The 21,745-nt window shown below is 44.8% G+C and overlaps 1 protein-coding gene across 2 annotated transcripts in view; it reads right to left on the minus strand.

Moving 5' to 3' along the window:
* Nucleotides 1-21,196, minus strand: part of LOC143282483 (cytosolic carboxypeptidase 1-like) — a 34,431-nt gene extending 13,235 nt beyond the window's left edge. The window contains exons 1-14 of one of the 2 annotated variants that reach the window (XM_076588142.1): nucleotides 21,069-21,196; nucleotides 19,286-19,642; nucleotides 16,512-16,642; nucleotides 14,305-14,372; nucleotides 13,269-13,335; nucleotides 12,665-12,814; nucleotides 11,856-11,987; nucleotides 11,119-11,250; nucleotides 10,036-10,182; nucleotides 8,596-8,832; nucleotides 6,671-6,783; nucleotides 5,063-5,164; nucleotides 2,273-2,988; nucleotides 777-923 (exon numbers count right to left, since the gene is read on the minus strand). In XM_076588142.1, coding sequence (XP_076444257.1) covers nucleotides 777-923; nucleotides 2,273-2,988; nucleotides 5,063-5,164; nucleotides 6,671-6,783; nucleotides 8,596-8,832; nucleotides 10,036-10,182; nucleotides 11,119-11,250; nucleotides 11,856-11,987; nucleotides 12,665-12,814; nucleotides 13,269-13,335; nucleotides 14,305-14,372; nucleotides 16,512-16,642; nucleotides 19,286-19,323 — 2,180 coding nt within the window. In that variant the 5' untranslated portion in view covers nucleotides 19,324-19,642; nucleotides 21,069-21,196. The remainder of the gene's footprint in view (nucleotides 1-776; nucleotides 924-2,272; nucleotides 2,989-5,062; nucleotides 5,165-6,670; nucleotides 6,784-8,595; nucleotides 8,833-10,035; nucleotides 10,183-11,118; nucleotides 11,251-11,855; nucleotides 11,988-12,664; nucleotides 12,815-13,268; nucleotides 13,336-14,304; nucleotides 14,373-16,511; nucleotides 16,643-19,285; nucleotides 19,643-21,068) is intronic. The other variant, XM_076588143.1, reaches the window with a different exon arrangement.
* Nucleotides 21,197-21,745: the final 549 nt, after the last annotated feature.

Here is a 21,745-nt window from a genome sequence, read left to right on the forward strand (position 1 = left end):
TCACACAACCTCCGACAACTACAGTCCAATTCCTAGCCTTCCTGTGTGGCTTAGCTTCCTAACACTGTGGAGCTGTTCTTTGTGACAGGAGAAGGGCGAAGTTGGGTCACTGACACCTCAAAACAAGCTGCTACATCCTGATAACTGTGACTTGCAGCCCAAGAAGGCAGCACATCCTGGGGAAAGAGGACCCTCAAGGCAAATATCCAATTAGGACAGAAGGCGCTCTTCAAATGGCCCAGGAGAAGGTAGCAGGGACAAGAAAACCAGAAGGTTTAAGTCAGGGTTACAGAGCCACTACGTGCCCTCTGACCATCCAAGGTGCAATGCAAAACTTTCCAAATTGTCTGTCACTGTTTCCTCTCCATCCAACTTCTTTCTTTTCACATTTCTTCCTGGGGCTGGGGTTACATGTGGGGGATTCACTCCTCCCCCTCCCTGAGAAATGAGTGATGTACCTGGCGTGTGTGGCTTTTTCTGTTTTTTGTCTTTTGTCGAAAACCAGAATCAACCTTAACTGTCAAATAAATCTCAACAAGGTCCATTAGAAATAAAAAATTATAAATAAAACCAGTGTAAAATCAAATTAACAAAACAAAATATATTGAACTATTCATAGGGTGATGACGTTTCTGACCTTAGTTACCAACACTTGTTTCCAGACATGCTCACTGTTTTGTCTTATAGTATGTTTGTCTGTTTGTTTGTTCTTGTTTTTGTTTCTCTTTTTTTTTCTTTTTTTTTTCTTGGGGGTGGGGGGGTTGTTTTTAAGGTACCTGAGTTCATCGCGATTGCTGAGGTTGGAGTTTTCAAAGGTGTAGGCAGAGCCAGCATTGGCCACGATACTATCCAGGTCATAGACCACATGATCATAGACCGTGTCTGGGTGAATCATGCGGTCAATGTCCTCAAACACCTTGCTCCTGAAACACACATCACGCAAGAAAGATGGATTCTTTTCCTTCCTCTTCCTCCTCCCTTGCATGCATGCATGCACAAATACATGCCCGCACACATACAGATGCATACATACATGCACATGTGCACATGTGCACACACACACACACACACACACACACACACGAGTACCAAAGACAGTCTTGTCCAGACATTCATGTTTGTCACAAAATATGAACCATGAACCCAAACAAGGATACACTGATCCATGTGATAACACTACCGTTTCCAGCAATCTGTTGATAACCCGATGAACCATGTGATACCAACCGCTGCTGTGGCCAAGTGGTCAGCATCGAAGACTGACAGCTGGGAGGACGTGGGTTTGATTCCCAGTGGAGACCGGGTTTTTTGGTCTATGGCCAGCTCCTACCCAGAGTTGAGCGTGCTACTGATGGGTAGACGAGGACCACACAGTTGAGTATCATCCACTTTACGGATGCATCTTTGGGTGTGTTGCTCAAACTTCCTGACCAACACAGTATCTCTCAGGTCTGGTTAACGCCAGGATATCATTATGAAAGGAAGCAATGAGTACAGCCTTGTCATGTAGTCCCAAACCTAAATAGACCTCTGTAGCAATATCATCAGCATCGTCATCATCAGCATCTTCCACCTTCATCATCAATAAGAAAAAATGCCTCAAATTCTGTGGCCTCTCATGCCCTGCTCTAATGGTGATCCCGGTTTCAATCCCCTTCCTCCTCCATAATTAGAGCGAATCCTGTCAAGGTCTTTGTTATCGGTAGGTCCCTGGGGGACTGTTGTTGGAGGGACATGGTGGTGATCTGCACTCCAGAGGGGGCGCTCAGTCTGGCTCCGTGACTGAGCCTGTAGGGGGCTAAAAACAGGCACTACTGAACACCACTGAAGTGATTCAGCAACAGTGTAGGGTCTCCTCTGGTGTGTGGCCTGGCGACCTAAAATCAATGGTTCCCTTTGGACTGCCGACACTGACCCTGACAGACAAATCCGGGTGTGGCTGTGTATGTGGATGAGAAATGAGCAGGGTGGAAGTAATGCCACTAAAATTGGAGCAGATGATGGGACAGCAAAAAAAAAAAAAAAAAGTGATACCCCTACAGTATCCAGCAATCCTTTGAAGAACTGATCTACATTCAGCTCAGAACCACATAATCTGATCTAAACCCTGAAAAACAACAAACACACATGCACGCATGCAAGGACACAAGCATGCGCACACACACGCAAACATGCACACCCCACCTTATCCATCCCCACACACACATACACACACACCCCAACCCCAAACACCTCACACACACACACACACACCCCACCCCCAACTCCTTACCTCTGCACCCCAAACTTCCTGTTGTAGAGGGGCTCCAGGTCAGAGGCCCCACCAACGCCGTTGAGGTCTGGGTAGGCCAGCTTCTCAAAGCGGTAGACGCTGCGGGTCTGGGAAGCCATCTGACTGTACACACGGGGGTCGTGCACAGGCTCCCACCCCTCCTCATCCAGCTCGTCACTGCTTGAGTTGCCTCCCTCAAAGTCCTCCATGTCAGCCCGCGAGGTCACCAGGGGCGTGATGCACAGGGCGTCCGTGATCTCCTCCACCCCCTTCAGCGATGATGTCTTCTTTACCTTCCTGTCCCTCACCCCCCCTCCTCCCCCACCACCACCACCGTTCTTCTTCACCGCTTTGCTCTTCTTCCACACCTTGGAGTATGACGATGATGATGACTTGGACCCTGAGGAAGCAATGCTGGCTTTGCGGGAGGAGGAGGAGGAGGAGCAGGCGGGGATGTCCAGCGACACCACACTGGCGCCTGTCTTCATGTTGACGGCAGTGACGGGCTCCGGGGGCATACTGACACCTCCAGACTGTGCACTGCCCAGCGACAGCTCCTCACAGTCCTGCTGGCGGAGGGAGTAGTCACCCCTCCTGCCACTGCCGTTGCCTGCTCCTCTCAGCTGCTGGTCCAGGCCCAGCATGGAGCGCTCCCGCTCTCGCACATTGAGGCGGTCCCCGCAGTCGTCCTGGTCTGGATCCATGGTCAGGTATTGCTGCACACAGCATCAGGCCAGCTACACATACTGCCAGATATTGCTGCACACAGCATCAGACATTGCTACACACACCGCCAGATATTGCTGCACACACCGCCAGATATTGCTGCACACAGCATCAGATATTGCTGCACTGCACACAGCATCAGATATTGCTGCACTGCACACAGCATCAGATATTGCTGCACACAGCATCAGATATTGCTGCACACACTGGCAGATACTGCTGCACAAAGCATCAGATATTGCTGCACACAGCATCAGACATTGCTACACTCACTGCCAGATATTGCTGTACACACCGCCAGACATTGCTGCACACAGCATCAGATATTGCTGCACACAGCATCAGAAATTGCTGCACACAGCATCAGATATTGCTGCACATGCTGTCAGATATTGATACACACACTGTCAGATATTGCTGCACCAGCATCAGATATTGTTGCACACAGCAAGAGACATTGCTGCACACGCTGTCAGATATTGCTGCACACGCTGCCAGATATTGCTGCACACTGTCAGACATTGCTGCACACAGCATCAGACATTGCTGCACACACTGCCAGACACTGCTGCACACACTACCAGATATTGCTGCACATGCTGTCAGATACTGCTACACACACTGCCAGATATTGCTGCACACAGCATCAGACATTGCTGCACACACTGCCAGACACTGCTGCACATGCTGTCAGGTACTGCTACACACACTGTCAGATATTGCTGCACACTGTCAGATATTGCTGCACACATTGCAGCGCAGAGCATCAGATATTGCTGCACACACTGTCAGCTATTGCTATGCACAGCATCAGATATTGCTGTACACACTGTCAGACATTGCTACACACAGCATCAGATGTCGCTACACACACTGTCAGACACTGCTGCACACACTGTCAGACATTGCTACACACAGCATCAGATGTCGCTACACACACTGTCAGATATTGCTGCACACACTGTCAGACATTGCTACACACAGCATCAGATGTCGCTACACACACTGTCAGACACTGCTGCACACAGCATCAGACATTGCTGCACACACAGTCAGACATTGCTGCACACCAGATACATCTGCTGCAGTAACGATGCCAGAATTCTACAGGAAACTATCAAAGTTAAGTCACCAGGAGGCCACATACCAGAGGAAACCCAGCACTGCTGCTGAGTCACTTCCATTGTGTTCAGTAGTGCCTGTGCTGATTCAATGTAGGACACCACCTACACAGCCCCTTACTGACAAGAACTTCTTAGTCACAGAACCAGACTGAGTAGGCATCCCTACCAGAGTGGAGACCACCACAACCCTCCAATTGACAGTCCCCTGAGAACCTGCCGACACCAAAAGCCTTGACAGGAACTCATGCCAAGCATGGGAGTGGAGAGGGATTGAAATACACTCTTCAAACTTACACTGCACAAACTCTAGAGAAGACAGCAGTGCTGAATCTTTCAAGGTTTATCAGTCACTGTACACGATGACCCAAAGAATATTGGGCAGGCGTTTCACTCAGAAATCAAGGAAACAAGATCCAAAATCCATGATTTATCTCGTGCCTGAAACCCAGTTGGGGTGTGGAGGATTTCAGCATCACCTCATTCAGCTCAACAACAATTATTTGAAGGTAATAAATAACACCATATGATGTGAGCCATTTCATCAGAAAAAGGAACTCACATCTCCAGCACTGTTCCAGTCACACTGGACATACAAGATGTTCTTGAGCTAACTCATTAACAGGACCAGTTTCAACTGGTAAAGTTTATTATTGCTTATAAAGTTGATTCATAACATTCACTTTCCATGGCACAGTATAATGACACTGGAAACTGCACACACACCTAAAAACTAGATATATATGCACACAAATATTTAGATAGATATATAGATATATATATGTATATATATATATATGTACAAGCAAGATTCTGTTAACACTCACAAAAATGTAAGCATTTGTGTGCATGTGTTTTGTTTGTGGCATAAAATGTGTATGTGTGAACATATTATTACAAAACAAGCACACCGACACCTGCTTCAAGAGCAAAACGCACTTACATCAAATTCGAAGACCTCAGGGAAAAATTTATCATACATGCGTAGTTCATCCATGGTCCTGACCTCTGCCGGTTCAAGGCCATCACCTTGATCATCTTCTGACTGCAACATCACAGGTCATTTGACATATCATTAACATACAATACATATAATCATATGTGCATATCATATAATCTACAACAACAGACAGAGTGGGGAAAAACAAGAGTCATTTGACATGTCATTAATGTAGGATATCTACAACACCACAGAGCAGGGGAAAACAAAAGTGTCATTTGACATGTCACTACCATATAACAACATCTACAACAACATGACAGAGTTGGGGAAAACAAGTGTCATTTGACATGTCACTACCATATAACAACATCTACAACATGACAGAGTTGGGGAAAACAAGTGTCATTTGACATGTCACTACCATATAACAACATCTACAACAACATGACAGAGTTGGGGAAAACAAGTGTCATTTGACATGTCACTACCATATAACAACATCTACAACAACATGATAGAGTGAGAGAAAACAAGTGTCATTTGACATGTCACTACCATATAACAACATCTACAACAACATGATAGAGTGAGAGAAAACAAGTGTCATTTGACATGTCACTACCATATAACAACATCTACAACAACATGACAGAGTTGGGGGAAACAAGTGTCATTTGACATGTCACTACCATATAACAACATCTACAACAACATGACAGAGTTGGGGGAAACAAGTGTCATTTGACATGTCACTACCATATAACAACATCTACAACAACATGATAGAGTTGGGGAAAACAAGTGTCATTTGACATGTCACTACCATATAACAACATCTACAACAACATGATAGAGTGAGAGAAAACAAGTGTCATTTGACATGTCACTACCATATAACAACATCTACAACAACATGATAGAGTTGGGGAAAACAAGTGCCATTTGACATGTCACTACCATATAACAACATCTACAACAACATGATAGAGTTGGGGAAAACAAGTGTCATTTGACATGTCACTACCATATAACAACATCTACAACAACATGATAGAGTGAGAGAAAACAAGTGTCATTTGACATGTCACTACCATATAACAACATCTACAACAACATGATAGAGTTGGGGAAAACAAGTGCCATTTGACATGTCACTACCATATAACAACATCTACAACAACATGATAGAGTTGGGGAAAACAAGTGTCATTTGACATGTCACTGCCATTTTACAACATCTACAACATGACAGAGTTGGGGAAAACAAGTGTCATTTGACATGTCACTGCCATTTTACAACATCTACAACATGACAGAGTTGGGGAAAACAAGTGTCATTTGACATGTCACTACCATATAACAACATCTACAACAACATGATAGAGTTGGGGAAAACAAGTGTCATTTGACATGTCACTACCATATAACAACATCTACAACAACATGATAAGAGTTGGGGGAAACAAGTGTCATTTGACATGTCACTGCCATATAACAACATCTACAACAACATGACAGAGTGGGAGAAAACAAGTGCAGGCAAACAAATGTTCCTTAATCATAAAAAGACAACTTTACAAAGAAACTATACGTATACATAAGGGATACCTCATCTGGATGGTCAGAGCGGAAACGTTCATCATCGCTGTCAATGTCGTCATCCTCATCCATGGAGCTGTGGTCACTGTCTTCCTGCTGGTTGGGGGCCATGGACAAGGTGGCTGAAACACACACACATGGTGGCTGAAACACACACACATGGTGGCTGAAACATACACACACATGGTGGCTGAAACATACACACACACACAGGGTGGCTGAAACATACACAGAAACACACACACATGGTGGCTGAAACACACACACATGGTGGCTGAAAAACACACACATGGTGGCTGAAACATACACACACACGGTGGCTGAAACATACACACACACACAGGGTGGCTGAAACACACACACACATGGTGGCTGAAACATACACACACACAGGGTGGCTGAAACACACACAGGGTGGCTGAAACACACACACATAGTGGCTGAAACACACACACATAGTGGCTGAAACACACACACACGGTGGCTGAAACACACACACATGGTGACTGAAACACACACACATGGTGGCTGAAACACACACACATGTTGGCTGAAACTCACACACATGGTGACTGAAACACACACAAATGGTGGCTGAAACACACACACATGGTGGCTGAAACACACACACATGGTGGCTGAAACACACATACATGGTGGCTGAAACACACACACATGGTGGCTGAAACACACATACATGGTGGCTGAAACACACATACATGGTGGCTGAAACACACACACATGGTGGCTGAAACACACATACATGGTGGCTGAAACACACACACATGGTGGCTGAAACACACACACATGGTGGCTGAAACACACACATGGTGGCTGAAACACACAAACATGGTGGCTGAAACACACACTTGGTGGCTGAAACACACAAACATGGTGACTGAAATACACGCACAGGGCTGCTGAAACACACACGCATGGTGGCTGAAACACACACATGGTGGCTGAAACACACATACATGGTGGCTGAAAAAACACACACATGGTGGCTGAAACACACACATGATGGCTGAAACACACACACGCGGTGACTGAAACACACACATGAACACGGTGGCTGAAACACACACATGAACACGGTGGCTGAAACACACACACACATGGTGGCTGAAACTCACACACATGGTGGCTGAAATACACACACACACACACACACACACACATGGTGGCTGAAAAACACAAATGGTAGCTGAAACACACACACATGGTGGCTGAAACACACACACACACACACACACACACACACACACACACACACACACACACACACACACACACTAAGGGTCTAGTGGAGAGGGAGACAATACTGGTGACTGTGGGATTTGAACCAGTGCGCTCAGATTCTCTCGCTTCCTTGGCGGACACATCACCACAAGGCCAACACTCCACATGATGACAGTACCTTGTAATTCAGGCAAAGTGTAGCTCTGATCCAAGTTCTATTGGACAATGAAAAAAATCCAAAATACCTAACACAACAACAGTACCTTGGAACACAGACAGAGTGTAGCACTGGTCCAAAGTTCACAGGACAATGAAAACAATCCTAATACCCAACATGAAAACAGTACCTTGGAACTCGGGCAGAATGTAGAGCTGATCCAAAGTCCAAAAGTACAATGAAAACAATCCTAAATACTCAACAACAAAAAACAGTACATTGGAACACAGGCAGAGTGTAGCACTGGTCCAAAGTTCACAGGACAATGAAAACAATCCTAAATACCCAACATGAAAACAGTACCTTGGAACTCGGGCAGAGTGTAGCACTGGTCCAAATTTCACAGGACAATGAAAACAATCCTAAATACCCAACAAAAAAACAGTACCTTGGAACACAGGCAGAGTGTAGCACTGGTCCAAAGTCCAAAAGACAATGAAAACAATTCTAAATACCCAACAAAAAAAACCAGTACCTTGGAACTCGGGCAGAGTGTAGCACTCGGGCACGTGCTGGTCCGAGTGTGGCAGGGGGAAGGTGACGGCGCTGAGAACATTGTCCAGGGGCAGACGATTGCGGGGGCAGCACTTGCGCATGATGAGGGAGGCCAGCATGATGAGGCTCTCCACCTCCCGCGAGTCACTCACCTCCTGCGCACTGTTGTACAGCAGGCGGATCCCGTCAGACTCCACAAAGGCCTGCCGCCCCGACTCTGCACACACACAAGCACACAACACACACACAACACACACACACACACACACACACACACACACACACACACACACAAATGTACTTCTTTCTTTCTTTCTCTCCTCCTACTCCTTGCTTCTGTTCCTTTTTCTTCTTCTTTGTTCATGGGCTGCGACTTCCATGTTTACTTTTACATAAAAGTGGGCATTATGTTTATGACCATTTTTATCCTGCCATGTAGGCAGTCATGCTCCATGACTGACAAGAGGTGAACAAGGTACTGCACTGTACTGTACTGTACTGTACTGTACTGTACTGTACTGCACTGCCTTGTCTTGTCTTGTCTTGTATAGTATTGCATTGTATTGTATTGTATTGTAGTTTTGTGGAGTGCATTGGAGTGGAGTGGTGTATACTGTAGTGCATTACTTTTTGTCACAACAGATTTCTCTGTGTGAAATTCCAGCTGTTCTCCCTGGGGAGATGCATCATCTCAGTGCTTCATACCTTTATATTTCCCAATCTTTTTTTTTTCAGCCTGCGGGTATTCATTTTACTATTAAAGAGGACTTTTCTAAAGAATTTTGCCATGGGCAACTGTTTTGTTGCTGCGGGTTCTTTTGTGTGTTCAAAGCGCATACTGCACATGGGACCTCAGTTTATCATATCAGTGGAATGACAAAGAACAGTAGCAGGTAGGACATGCTTTGTGAAGGTGCATCAGTGAGGGAGAACTACGCCAACTTTTTGTTTCAAACAAACTTTATTCAAAGAAACACCAATGCAGCTATTCAACAGATAATTAAAGCACAATAAGCTATGCTCACAACTGTGCTCTGTTTTTAAATGAGGTTATAACCGAGTGGTAATGCATCTGCCCAGGATGCAAGAGAATCTGAGTGCACAGGATCGACTCCCACACTTAGCAGCATTTTCTCCCCCTCCACTAGACCTTGAGTGGTGGTTTGGCACTAAGCATTCGAATAAGCCATGTGCACTTGAAAGCAGAAAAAAGAAAGAGGATGGCACTACGCTGTTGTGACGCACCCTCTCTGGGAAGAGCAGCCTGAATTTCACACAGATATCAGTTGTGACAAAGAGTGATATACAATATCATACAATGAAATGCAATGCAATACATCACAGTACAACACAACGCACGGAACACAACACAACACAACATAGCACAACACAGCACAGCACAGCGCAATGAAGTACTCACTGAGGTTGGTGATGTTCTTCAGGGTGTTGAGGATGGCTTTCCGCAGGCTGACATTGCGGTTCTTCCCGTCCGCCTGGTGCCAGTCCCAATGATGCGTCAACAGCAAGGGGACACCACCCATGCCAACCAGGCGGGCCGAGTTGCTCTCTGCCCATCAAGATCACAAAGTGTCAACAAAGCCAGGTCATTGACAATACTGCTGGGGTGTGGGGGAGAGGAGTTAAACCAGGTCAGTGCTGGCAACACTGCTGGGGTGTAGGAGGGAAGGAGTGAAACCAGGTCACTACTGGCAACACTGGTGGGGTGTAGGGGAGAGGAGTTAAACCAGGTCACTGCTGGTAACACTGGTGGGGTGTAGGGGAGAGGAGTTAAACCAGGTCACTACTGGCAACACTGGTGGGGTGTAGGGGAGAGGAGTTAAACCAGGTCACTGCTGGCAACACTGCTGGGGTGTAGGAGGGAAGGAGTGAAACCAGGTCACTACTGGCAACACTGGTGGGGTGTGGGGGAGAGGAGTTAAACCAGGTCACTACTGGCAACACTGCTGGGGTGTAGGGGAGAGGAGTTAAACCAGGTCACTACTGGCAACACTGCTGGGGTGTGGGGGAGAGGAGTTAAACCAGGTCACTACTGGCAACACTGGTGGGGTGTAGGGGAGAGGAGTTAAACCAGGTCACTACTGGCAACACTGCTGGGGTGTAGGGGAGAGGAGTTAAACCAGGTCACTACTGGCAACACTGTTTAACATGTGGGTAAACTATTTTCTCACACTGGTCAACAGAAATGATGATATTTAACACAAATGCCATCAGCCCAGACTGAGGGCAAACAGAGAGCGACGTACAGGTTATGGTATAGTGGGTTGGGGAAAATGTGTTTTCTCACACTCTTCAGCTAAAATCAAATGTGGGTTGGGGAAAACATTTCTTCACAATCTTCAGCAAAAATCAAATCAGAATCAGACTGAGGGCAAGCAGAGAGACACGTACTGGACATAGTATAGTGAGTTGGGGTAATATTTTCTCACACACTTCAGCTAAAATCAAATCATGATCAGACTGGGGTGAGTGGAGTGAGACGTACTGGACTTGGTCATGTTGGTGAGGCTCTCCAGGGCCAACTTGCAACACACCACATGCTTACGGCCGCAGGCAGTGATGACACGAAACATGATGCTGATGGCGTTGTGCTTGCCCAGGTAGGAGGCGTTCACACCTGTCACACATCCACCATCACAGTCATACTGATTAAATGTATTAAAACATGATGGGGATGGCACTGTGCTTGCCCAAGTAGGAGGCATTCACACCTGTGACACTTTCACCAACACAGTCATGCTGTATGAAATTTGTAAACAAAACATACATATATACCTTTCAGTATCACTTTCAAGGTGACACCCAAGCTTGCAGACTGACCCATACGTGCTATGCCATATCAGCGTCATTTCTAAACATTTTCTATACAGGAGCAGACACCTGACCTATACATAAACCCGACATGTTAACAGCCTACCATAAGTATGTATAAAACATTAGCCCAAAATGAAACAAAGATAAATAAACAAAACAAACAGATAATACCAAATATATCAAATAATAATACCAAACTATGACAAAAATACAAACTTCACAGAATGCAAATGATTGAAACAAACTGAAAACAAAAATAATCCACACTCAGTGAACTTTTGCTCACTCACACATGCATGCATATCCACATAAGCATGCATACAATGATATGCATGCATGCACATAATTACATGTGCGCGCATACACACACACACACACACGCACACGCACACGCACACACACACTCACTGTTGGCAGTGTACAGTTTTAACACTTGAAGGAAAGGCTGCAGAAAACGGAAATGACTGATGTTGTTTTTGACTAAGTTCAAGGTCAACAGCAGCGTGCGGTGCAGACGAGCCTTTAAGCCAAACTTGCGATCTGCACACACATGGAGAATGCAAATGGAAATTTAACATCCAACAGTCTTATACAGGATGTACCCATACTGTACATCAAAATTGAAATTACCTTTTTAGTTCAGATGATTTGTGTGGGTCATGAAACTACCCTGATAAAGTTGGTTTATTAATGTGAATGAAATCACCATTCAGTTGGTATGACTGTGTATCATGGTCTGGTTAATGAAATTACCTGGATTTAGATGGGATGAAAAATGGTCATGTTACTTTTCAGACATCTAGTACAAGTGACTGATAGGTATGTCTATTGTCAAAGGCAGTTTTGCTTCAAATTGCATTCTTAAAAAGTTTAACATAATTATATGTTTTGCGGTGCAATGCTTAAATCATATTCTGAAAAAGTATAACATAATCATATGTTGTGCTATGCATGCGTGTATATGTGTGTGTGTGTGTGTGTGTGTACGTTTGTGAGTGTGCCTGTGTGTTTGTAAGAATGCTTGCATGAGTAGCATGTGTGAGTGCATGCATGCATGTGTGCATGCATGCCTGAGTTTCCTTGTGAATCATACGTCAATCAAAAACCACACTCCATGGAGTTCCTTTACTCGTAAGAACGCATGAGAAGCAAGCAAAACTTAAAACAGCACATCCAAGAACCACCAAGAAAAAGAAAGTAATTAAAGCAGGCTTTACCTTTATGTGCCACTTTGGCTAGCACACTGTGGCAGAGATGAAGGATTTCATCAGAGAGGGTGAGGTCCTGGCAGGCCACCTGCTTGAGGAGACCTAGCAACACCACCGTCAGCCCATGGTTCACCAGCAGCAGGCACCGTTTCCCTGACTCTGGGTCACACAGCACAGTGCACACTTCAACGGTGAGTTTGGTTGGGTTTGGTTGGGTTGGGTTGGGTTGGGTTGTGCCCTGCTGTGCTGTGCTTGCTGTGCTGTGCTGTGCTGTTGTATTGTAATGTAATGTAATGTATTGCACTCCGCTGCACTACATTGCGTTGCGTTGCCTTGCGTTGCGTTGCCTTGCCTTGCATTGCCTTGCCTTGCCTTGCGTTGCCTTGCGTTGTGTTGTGTTGTGTTGTGTTGTGTTGCATTGTGTTTTGTTGCCTAGTGATGTATTGCATTGTGATGTACTGTGTTGTGTTGCATTGTATTGTATTGCACTGAATTGAATTGCATTGCACTGTACTGTATTGTAGACAGACAGTGAGAAATACAGAGAACAAAGCTACACACATAGACAACAGAAAAACGGACAGTGAGAAAGACACACTGAGAGAGGACTTACGTGCTCGTCCCACCAGTTCACTGAAGATGCTGACAGTGTTGTTCAGGGCTTGCTCATCCGTCACTTGCTGCAACAGCACAGCACAACACACACATCTTTATTTATTTATGTATTCATCTATTCATTCACTCATTCATTTCTTTATTCATTTTTTATCTATCTATCTATCCATTTATCGACTGATCTATTTAGCGTTGTTGCTTTCAGCCCAGCCAACCACAACAAACCACATCAGGGCTGAAAAAATGTAAATATAAATCCTGCAGAACATCAAAAAACAAATTAAAAAAAAAACAAAAAAGCACCTGGAAAAAAAAAAACAGGCACAAGTACAGTCATATCAATGCACCTAAACCTAAGCCGTGCAATCTGATGTTGACCATTCCTTCAATTTTTCACCAGAGGATCAAAAACAGAACTTTCATTAACCAGACCATGATACACAAAATACTTCCAATGAAAAGTTCATTGTATTTTCTGTTTCATTGTAGGAAATTATTTGATTCCCCTCAATCAATGACTTCACCTAGGAGGCCTTTTCTGGAGTAACCACGGTTACCAGACAACCACAATGGTCACTATCTTCAAGCATTAACTGGAAGTCTTTGAACCAGTTTAAAACTGTTGTTCTGCATGGAGATTGTTTGACAAAGCAATGTGACAAACTTAAAAATCCTTCATTACACAATTTTCTCTGACAGAAGTCGTCATGGATGGAAGCTCAAAAATCACCACGCTTTCTGCAAGAGAGCCACAACTGTTACCCCACATATTGCCTACCTGAGCGGAACAGGTTTTCAGGAATGGAATTATTTTCTAAATTAAAGCTTGGGCGTCGTTGCTCTATTGTGTGATATGTATTGTGATTCTGTTGTTCATGTAGCTTTTCTCTGTTTAATAATATGGACAGATGTAGTTAACAAGCATGTGTATAATTTGCTAACACTACTCACGCTTACACACACACACACACACACACACAAAGGAGTGGAGAGGAGAGGAGGGAAGCAAGAAATTCAGACTGAAGATGACTGACCTGAAGCACACTGATCAGGATGTCCAACAACCCTGGCTGCTTGAAGACCAGGTCTCTGTGCAACTTGTCTGCAATACACAGCACCACACACACGTTTACACAACTTGTCTGCAATACACAGCACCACACACACGTTTACACAACTTGTCTGCAATACACAGCACCACACACACGTTTACACAACTTGTCTGCAATACACAGCACCACAAATGTGTGTACAACTTGTCAGATGTCTGCAATACACAGCAACACGAATGTGTGTACAACCTGTCTGCAATACACAGCGCCACATGTGTATACAACTTGTCAGCAATACACAGCAGTACACATGTATACAACTTGTCTGCAATATACAGCACCACACATGTATACAACTTGTCTGCAATACACAGCAGTATGAATGTACACAACTTGTCTGCAATATACAGCAACACATGTGTATACAACTTGTCTGCAATACGCAGCACCACACATGTAATGTATACAACTTGTCTGCAATACACAGCAGTACATATGTGCACAACTTGTCTGCAATATACAGCACCACACGTGCATGCAACTTGTCTGCAATGCACAGCATGTTTTCAGCCTCTCACCTAAAGAACAGAAGGCCAACCTGCGCATCAATGGACAAACTCTGCTTGCTGAGAACAACCCCATGTACCTGGGAGTCACTTTTAAGCTGAGAACAACCCCATGTACCTGGGAGTCACTTTTGACAAACGCCTGACGTGGAAGAAGCAAGCAGAGAAAGCAGAATCAAGAGCAAAAGTACGACTTGCCCTCATGAAGAAGTTAGCAGGAACAACATGGGGCGCAGACAACACAACCCTCAGGAGGCTGTACACTGGTAGAGTCAGGCCAGTGGTGGAGTATGGCATGACTGCATGGGGCACTACGGCCAAGTCCCACTTTGAACGGATCAGCAAGGTTCAGAATCAAGCTACCCATATCATCACAGGGGCCATGAGGTCTATGCCAATTCAGGAGCTTGAAACCATCACAGAGCTCCAGCCCCTTGAGGACCGCAGAGACGCCAAACTCCTGACCCAGGCTGCCAAGTTCAAGAGGTCGCAAGGCCAGCCCATGAAGGACAGACTATCCCAGCCAACAAAAGGACGGCTGAAGAGAGGGAGCTTCATACACCAGAGCAGGATCCTAGAATGGCAACATCAGGATATCCTTGACCATGTCCCCAAAGTGATACCCCGGTGTCTTGCCGTCCCTGCCTGGAGCGAAGGAACCCCTCCCCTCATCCAGTGCAGCATCCCTGGTGTTGGCCCCAAAGATTCCCAAAGCGGCCCTGAAAGAAAGTCCCTCACCCTTGAACACCACACCCAGTTCCCCAAAGAGTTCTGGACTCATGTCTACACTGACGGCTCTGCGGCAGATGCCATTCAGAATGGAAGGGCAGGAGTCTATGTTCAGTATCCAGGAGGCAGAGAAGAAAAGATCTGCCTCACTACCAGCCTGTACTCCACCAATTACAGAGCCGAAGCCTTGAAAACAGCAGCAGCCCACATTGAGGTCAGCCCCTACGCCAGCCACAACGTTGTCTTCCTAACCGACGCCCTGTCCATTTTGCAGGCCCTTTGGTCCAACAGAGATCCAGAACTCAACAATATGTCCTCCTCTCTCGCCTCCCTCTGCACAACGTGCTTGGCAACGAGACTGCTGACTCCCTGGCAAAGGAAGGCACTACAAAAGAGCAGATGGACAGGTCTACCAGCTACTCTGAATCCAGGACCATCCTTAAGGCCAAGCTGCAGAACAAGTGGAAGCAGCAGTATCCAAGCCATAACAGAGCAGACCCATACTACCTGCTGACTCATCAAGAGCAGGTAGCCATTTTCAGGTTCAGGGACAGGCCACAACCGCCTGAAACACCACCTATACACGAAACTCTGTATCAGCGACACTGAGCAATGCCCCTGCAAAACAGGCAGCCAGACAACAGAACATCTGCTGCAGTCCTGCGTGCTCCACCAAACGCTCCGAGAGAAAACATGGCCCGATCCAATCCCAGCGACCCAGAAGCTCTACGGAGAACTGGAGGACCTGCAACGTACTGCTACCTTATTTGAGGAGATGGGGGAATCCATCTGATAAATGAGAAACGAGACAACAACAACACACACACACACACACACACACATCGACTCCACACACACCATGCACTCTCCTCAGGCAGAAAGCAAAGCACAAACCTTGTGCAGACAGTATCTGCAGCAATTTGGAGGAAGCATAGCGGATCTGCTGAAGGTCTTCTGGTGTTGATTTCTTTCCCATGCGACTCAGAGACTTGTCAATCAACTGGAATAAGTTGTTCAGCCTTGTCCTACAGCACAAGAAATTTTGTCAGTTCATTTCCACCTTTATTTCATGTCATTCTCTCCATTCTCTATCAAGACTGCCTGTCATATGGACTCTTTTTTCTAACATATGCATACCAGCTGTGCTTTTATCCCTCAAAGATGACCTTGCAGCTTTCTGACTGAAAGCAGCCTGTCAGTCTATACCTGCCAGCCTACCGGCACTGACCTGTCCAAAAATGTCTACCTGTCTACTCAGCCTATGCACTGACCTATCCAAAATGTCTAGCTGTCTGCTCAGGCTTCTTGCACTGACCTATCCAGAATATCTACCTGTCTACTCAGCCTATATGTACTGACATGTCCAGATTGACATGTCTGTCTGCTCAGCCCATATGTACTGACCTGTCCAGAATACCTACCTGTCTACACAGCGTATTGTACTAACATGTCCAGACTGACATGCCTACCTGTCTGCTCAGCCCATATGTACTGACCTGTCCAGAATATCTACCTGTCTACACAGCATATTGTACTGACCTGTCCAGATTGACATGTCTACCTATCTGCTCAACCTATATGTACTGACATGTCCAGACATGTCTACCTATCTGTTCAGCCTATATGCACCGACCTGTCCAGAATGTCTACCTATCTGTTCAGCCTATATACACCAACCTGTCCAGAATGTCTACCTATCTGTTCAGCCTATATGTACTGACCTGTCCAGAATGTCAACCTATCTGTTCAGCCTATATGCACCGACCTGTCCAGAATGTCTAACTATCTGTTCAGCCTATATGCACCGACCTGTCGAGAATGTCTACCTATCTGTTCGGCTTATATGTAGTGACCTGTCCAGAATGTCTACCTATCTGTTTAGCCTTTTTGCACCAACCTGTCCAGAATGTCTACCTACTGTTCAGCTTATATGTACCGTAAAGTTCGGTCTATAAGCCGCGACTTTTTACTCCAGCTTCAACCTCTGCGACTTATACAATGATGCGACTTATTTGAGGATTTTAACGATCCAGGGAGTTTCACGTTCTCGTCTATTCTTAGCTGCCCTTCAACTCACCAAAATCATGATTTCTGTCCATGAATTTTTGGATGAGCTTCAGGATAGTGTGCTAACTGTTCACGTTTTATAAATCAAATCTGCACACATTAAAGCCTTCCGATCAGCATTCAGTTCTACTCTGCTCAAGCGTACACTCTCATCATGCCGAAAACACAATGTTATACCTATGATGCAGCCTTCAAATTGAAGGCATCGACCTAGCAGACGACAGTGCAAGCGACGAACCAGCAGCGACCTCCACCTTCATGTTCATGAAGTGAAAGCGAGGCTGAAGTCAGTGACAAGATAGCGGAGGAAGCTGTGCTGGTTCTCTTCAACTCGGACACTGAAGACGAAGATTTCAGTGGATTCAGTGAGCAGGATGACGTTGAATAAATGTGACTATCCCTAAATTATGGATCTTATTTTCATTGTGTTTATCTATTATTTTTTTCTGGCACTAGAAGTATTTTCGCTTGCTTTCCTTTGTGTTATTCCCACTTCTGTTTCTTTTATAACCTACGGTATTGACAGCTTTTCTGTAGTATCAGTATGTGTTCCAGTACCGGAAATAAGTGCGGCTTATAAGCCAATGCAGCTTAGGTATGTATATTTTCCAAAATTTAGTGGGTGCGGCTTATATACCAGTGAGCTCAATAGACCAAACTTTACGATAGTGACCTGTCCAGAATATCTACCTATCTGTTCAGCCAATATGCACTGACCTGTCAAGAATGTCTACCTATCTGTTCAGCCTATATGTACTGACCTGTCCAGAATGTCTACCTATCTGTTCAGCTTATATGTAGTGAGCTGTCCAGAATGTCTACCTATCTGTTCAGCCTATATACACCGACCTGTCCAGAATGTCTACCTATCTGTTCAGCTTATATGTAGTGACCTGTCCAGAATGTCTACCTGTCTGTTCAGCCTATATGCACTGACCTGTCAAGAATGTCTACCTATCTGTTCAGCCTATATGCACCAACCTGTCCAGAATGTCTACCTATCTGTTCAGCCTATATGCACCAACCTATCCAGAATGTCTACCTATCTGTTCAGCCTATATGCACCGACCTCCCCAGAATGTCTACCTATCATTTCAGCCTATATGCGACGGGCGCAATAGCCGAGTGGTTAAAGCGTTGGACTGTCAATCTGAGGGTCCCGGGTTCGAATCACGGTGACGGTGCCTGGTGGGTAAAGGGTGGAGATTTTTACGATCTCCCAGGTCAACATATGTGCAGACCTGCTAGTGCCTGAACCCCCTTCGTGTGTATATGCAAGCAGAAGATCAAATACGCACGTTAAAGATCCTGTAATCCATGTCAGCGTTCGGTGGGTTATGGAAACAAGAACATACCCAGCATGCACACCCCCGAAAACGGAGTATGACTGCCTACATGGCGGGGTAAAAACGGTCATACACGTTAAGGCCCACTCGTGTACATACGAGTGAACGTGGGAGTTGCAGCCCACGAACGTAGAAGAAGAAGAAGAAGAAGCCTATATGTACTGACCTGTCCTGAATTTCTAACTATCTGCTCAGCCTACCTACACTGACCTGTCCAGACATGTCTACCTGGCTGCTCAGCCTCTATGTACTGACCTGTCCGCTGTTTTTTCAAAGTCAGGGGCCTGCGCCATCTTGACTCCAGCCTCCTGTTCACTCCTCCTCTGTCGAGGATCTCACCAATGCTGCTGCCTTAAAACGATGATGGGGCTGGAGGCTGTGGCAATGACACCAGTGGTGATGCTGAGGCTTGCTGTGGCTGGAGCACTGAGGAGGTCTGCTGTGGCAGACCTGTGGCAGTGGTGATGGTGGAGGTGGTGGTGACAGTGGTGCTGGCAGGCAGTGAGGAAGAATGAGATGTGAACAATGATGATGTGTTCCTCCAGACTGCAGGAACTGTGCATATCACCACAGCTTGCACTTCCCCACTGATGTCAGTGCTCACCTCCGACCCTGATACACATGCACACACACCAAAATTGATAACCATGCGTTCCAGCATATTTTTCTATGATATAAATAATTTATATATAACAGACAGAGAGAGAGAGAGAGAGAGAGAGAGAATCAGCTTGTATTGAAAGATCTCAAAGAGAGAGAGAGAAAAAGAGAGAGAGAGAGAGAGAGAGAGAGAGAGAGAGAGAGAGAATCATAGTTTTGAAAGATCTCCATCTACAGATGGTACATTTTAAAAAGTTAAATGAGGCAGTTGTGACAAAACCTTCACATTTAACACTGTCAGCAGTGAAGATAAATTATAAAAAAATTTAAAATCTCAAGTTGGGCCTCTTTTCTACTTCTCTTTTTTCTTCTTCTTCTTCTTCTTCTCCTCCTTCTTCTTTTTTTTTTTTTCTTTTTTCCTTTTTTTCTTTTTCTTTTTTTTCATCAAGCTAAGCTCGGTCTTTTCTTACTACACAGAGAAGAAGGCAGGACTATATAAATATTGCTATACCTAAGTTCTCTATGGCTATGCAAGTATATCTTAGATTTCCATTAGACATTTCTTTTGTGTGTGTGTGTGTGTGTGTGTGTGTGTGTTTTGGCAGAAAAAGTGGACTGGGACTGGGAGAGCATGACTTCAGCAGCAGATCAGTGTGTGGCAAAAAAGAAAAGTCCACTGGGGTTCAGATGACAGAAGACAGTGCTATAGTGTAAAAGAACAAAAAGCCAACATAATTTGATCAGCTCCTTTCAGTTCAGCAGTTTAGACAGCAATATCATTGGGGATATCATTATAAATTCTGTATCAACCATCAGTGGCCGATACTTTGCAGTGGCTGCAGGAGATGGTCAGTCACATTAGCAGATGGATAGCACCATGGCAGTGACAAAACATGATTTTCCAAAAGAGGGAGTTTGTTACTATGACTTGAGGATTCACAGTGGGTTTAGGATTGTATACATGGTAATTAGTATACACATCAAGATCATCATTATACTAGTGTTATCAACAGTGGCAGGCTGACTTCAAGACCTATGATATATTTTTCAACAATAATTTGCAGCAAAGAAGGGAAATCATCAAATACTGCTAATATCTATAATTGTTTGGACGTGAAATCCAATGTCCCAAGCGTCGATAAAATGTGCTTGAAACTGAAATAAGCACAAACAGTAACAGTTTTAATACTGTTGCAAATATCGCGCACATTTACAGACACATTATATCTACTTATACATTGTATAAAACACCCGTCACTCCACCCCAGGAAGTAGACTGACAGTCCTGTCGCTTACAATCTAGTACTTTTTGTAAAGAATTTTTTTTTTTACGAAACAAATAAGAAATAAAGTGAAACAAACTGCAACAGCAAGTTATAATATACGGATTCCTTTTCCCACCGCTTCCTATTTTCCCACAAAAGGGTAAGAAATACACCTGACAGTGCATGCAAATCGTGGATTTGTCTAAATGGCCAGTCGTGGAGACAACGTCGGATCTATACAGGTTTGCATAGAGTATCCAACAAAGTTGTGCAGAAAGACGCCATGTTTGTTGCCGTTCGCCACATCGTCAACAGGGAGCGTAACACTGTCACCATAGGCGAGTAAACTCCCTTGACTTGTCAATATCGAAAGTAAATTTAAAAAAAAAAATTTTAAGTGAATATGTGTATGTGTGTGTGTGTGTGTGCGTGTGTGTGTGTGTGTGTGCGTGCGTGTGTGTGTGTGTGTATGTGTTGACAACTCTATGTTCCCTGCCCATGATAAATAAACGGTTTTGGGAGGCTTACTCAGCTACATTGTTAGAGATGTTTATTTCATTATCTTAGAGGGCATTACTTCGCTATTTCAAAGGAATTTATATTCCTACGTTTTGAGGGGTTAGTTTGTGTCTACGTTTATGGTTTTACTTCACTACAGTTTGGAGGGGTTTGCTCTTCCACGTTTAGATATTACATTTCTGCTTGTAGATCGGTCACTTCGCAATTTTTAGAGGTTTTGGTATGCTTCATTTTTTTATGGCGATTTACAGAGCTGTTGTTTAGAGGTGTTCATTTTCCGTATTAGTACTGTTTACTCCGCTACGTTTTAATGGGATTCACTTTACAATGG

Source organism: Babylonia areolata, chromosome 5, assembly GCF_041734735.1.
Source record: "Babylonia areolata isolate BAREFJ2019XMU chromosome 5, ASM4173473v1, whole genome shotgun sequence".
Taxonomy (NCBI): domain Eukaryota; kingdom Metazoa; phylum Mollusca; class Gastropoda; order Neogastropoda; family Buccinidae; genus Babylonia; species Babylonia areolata.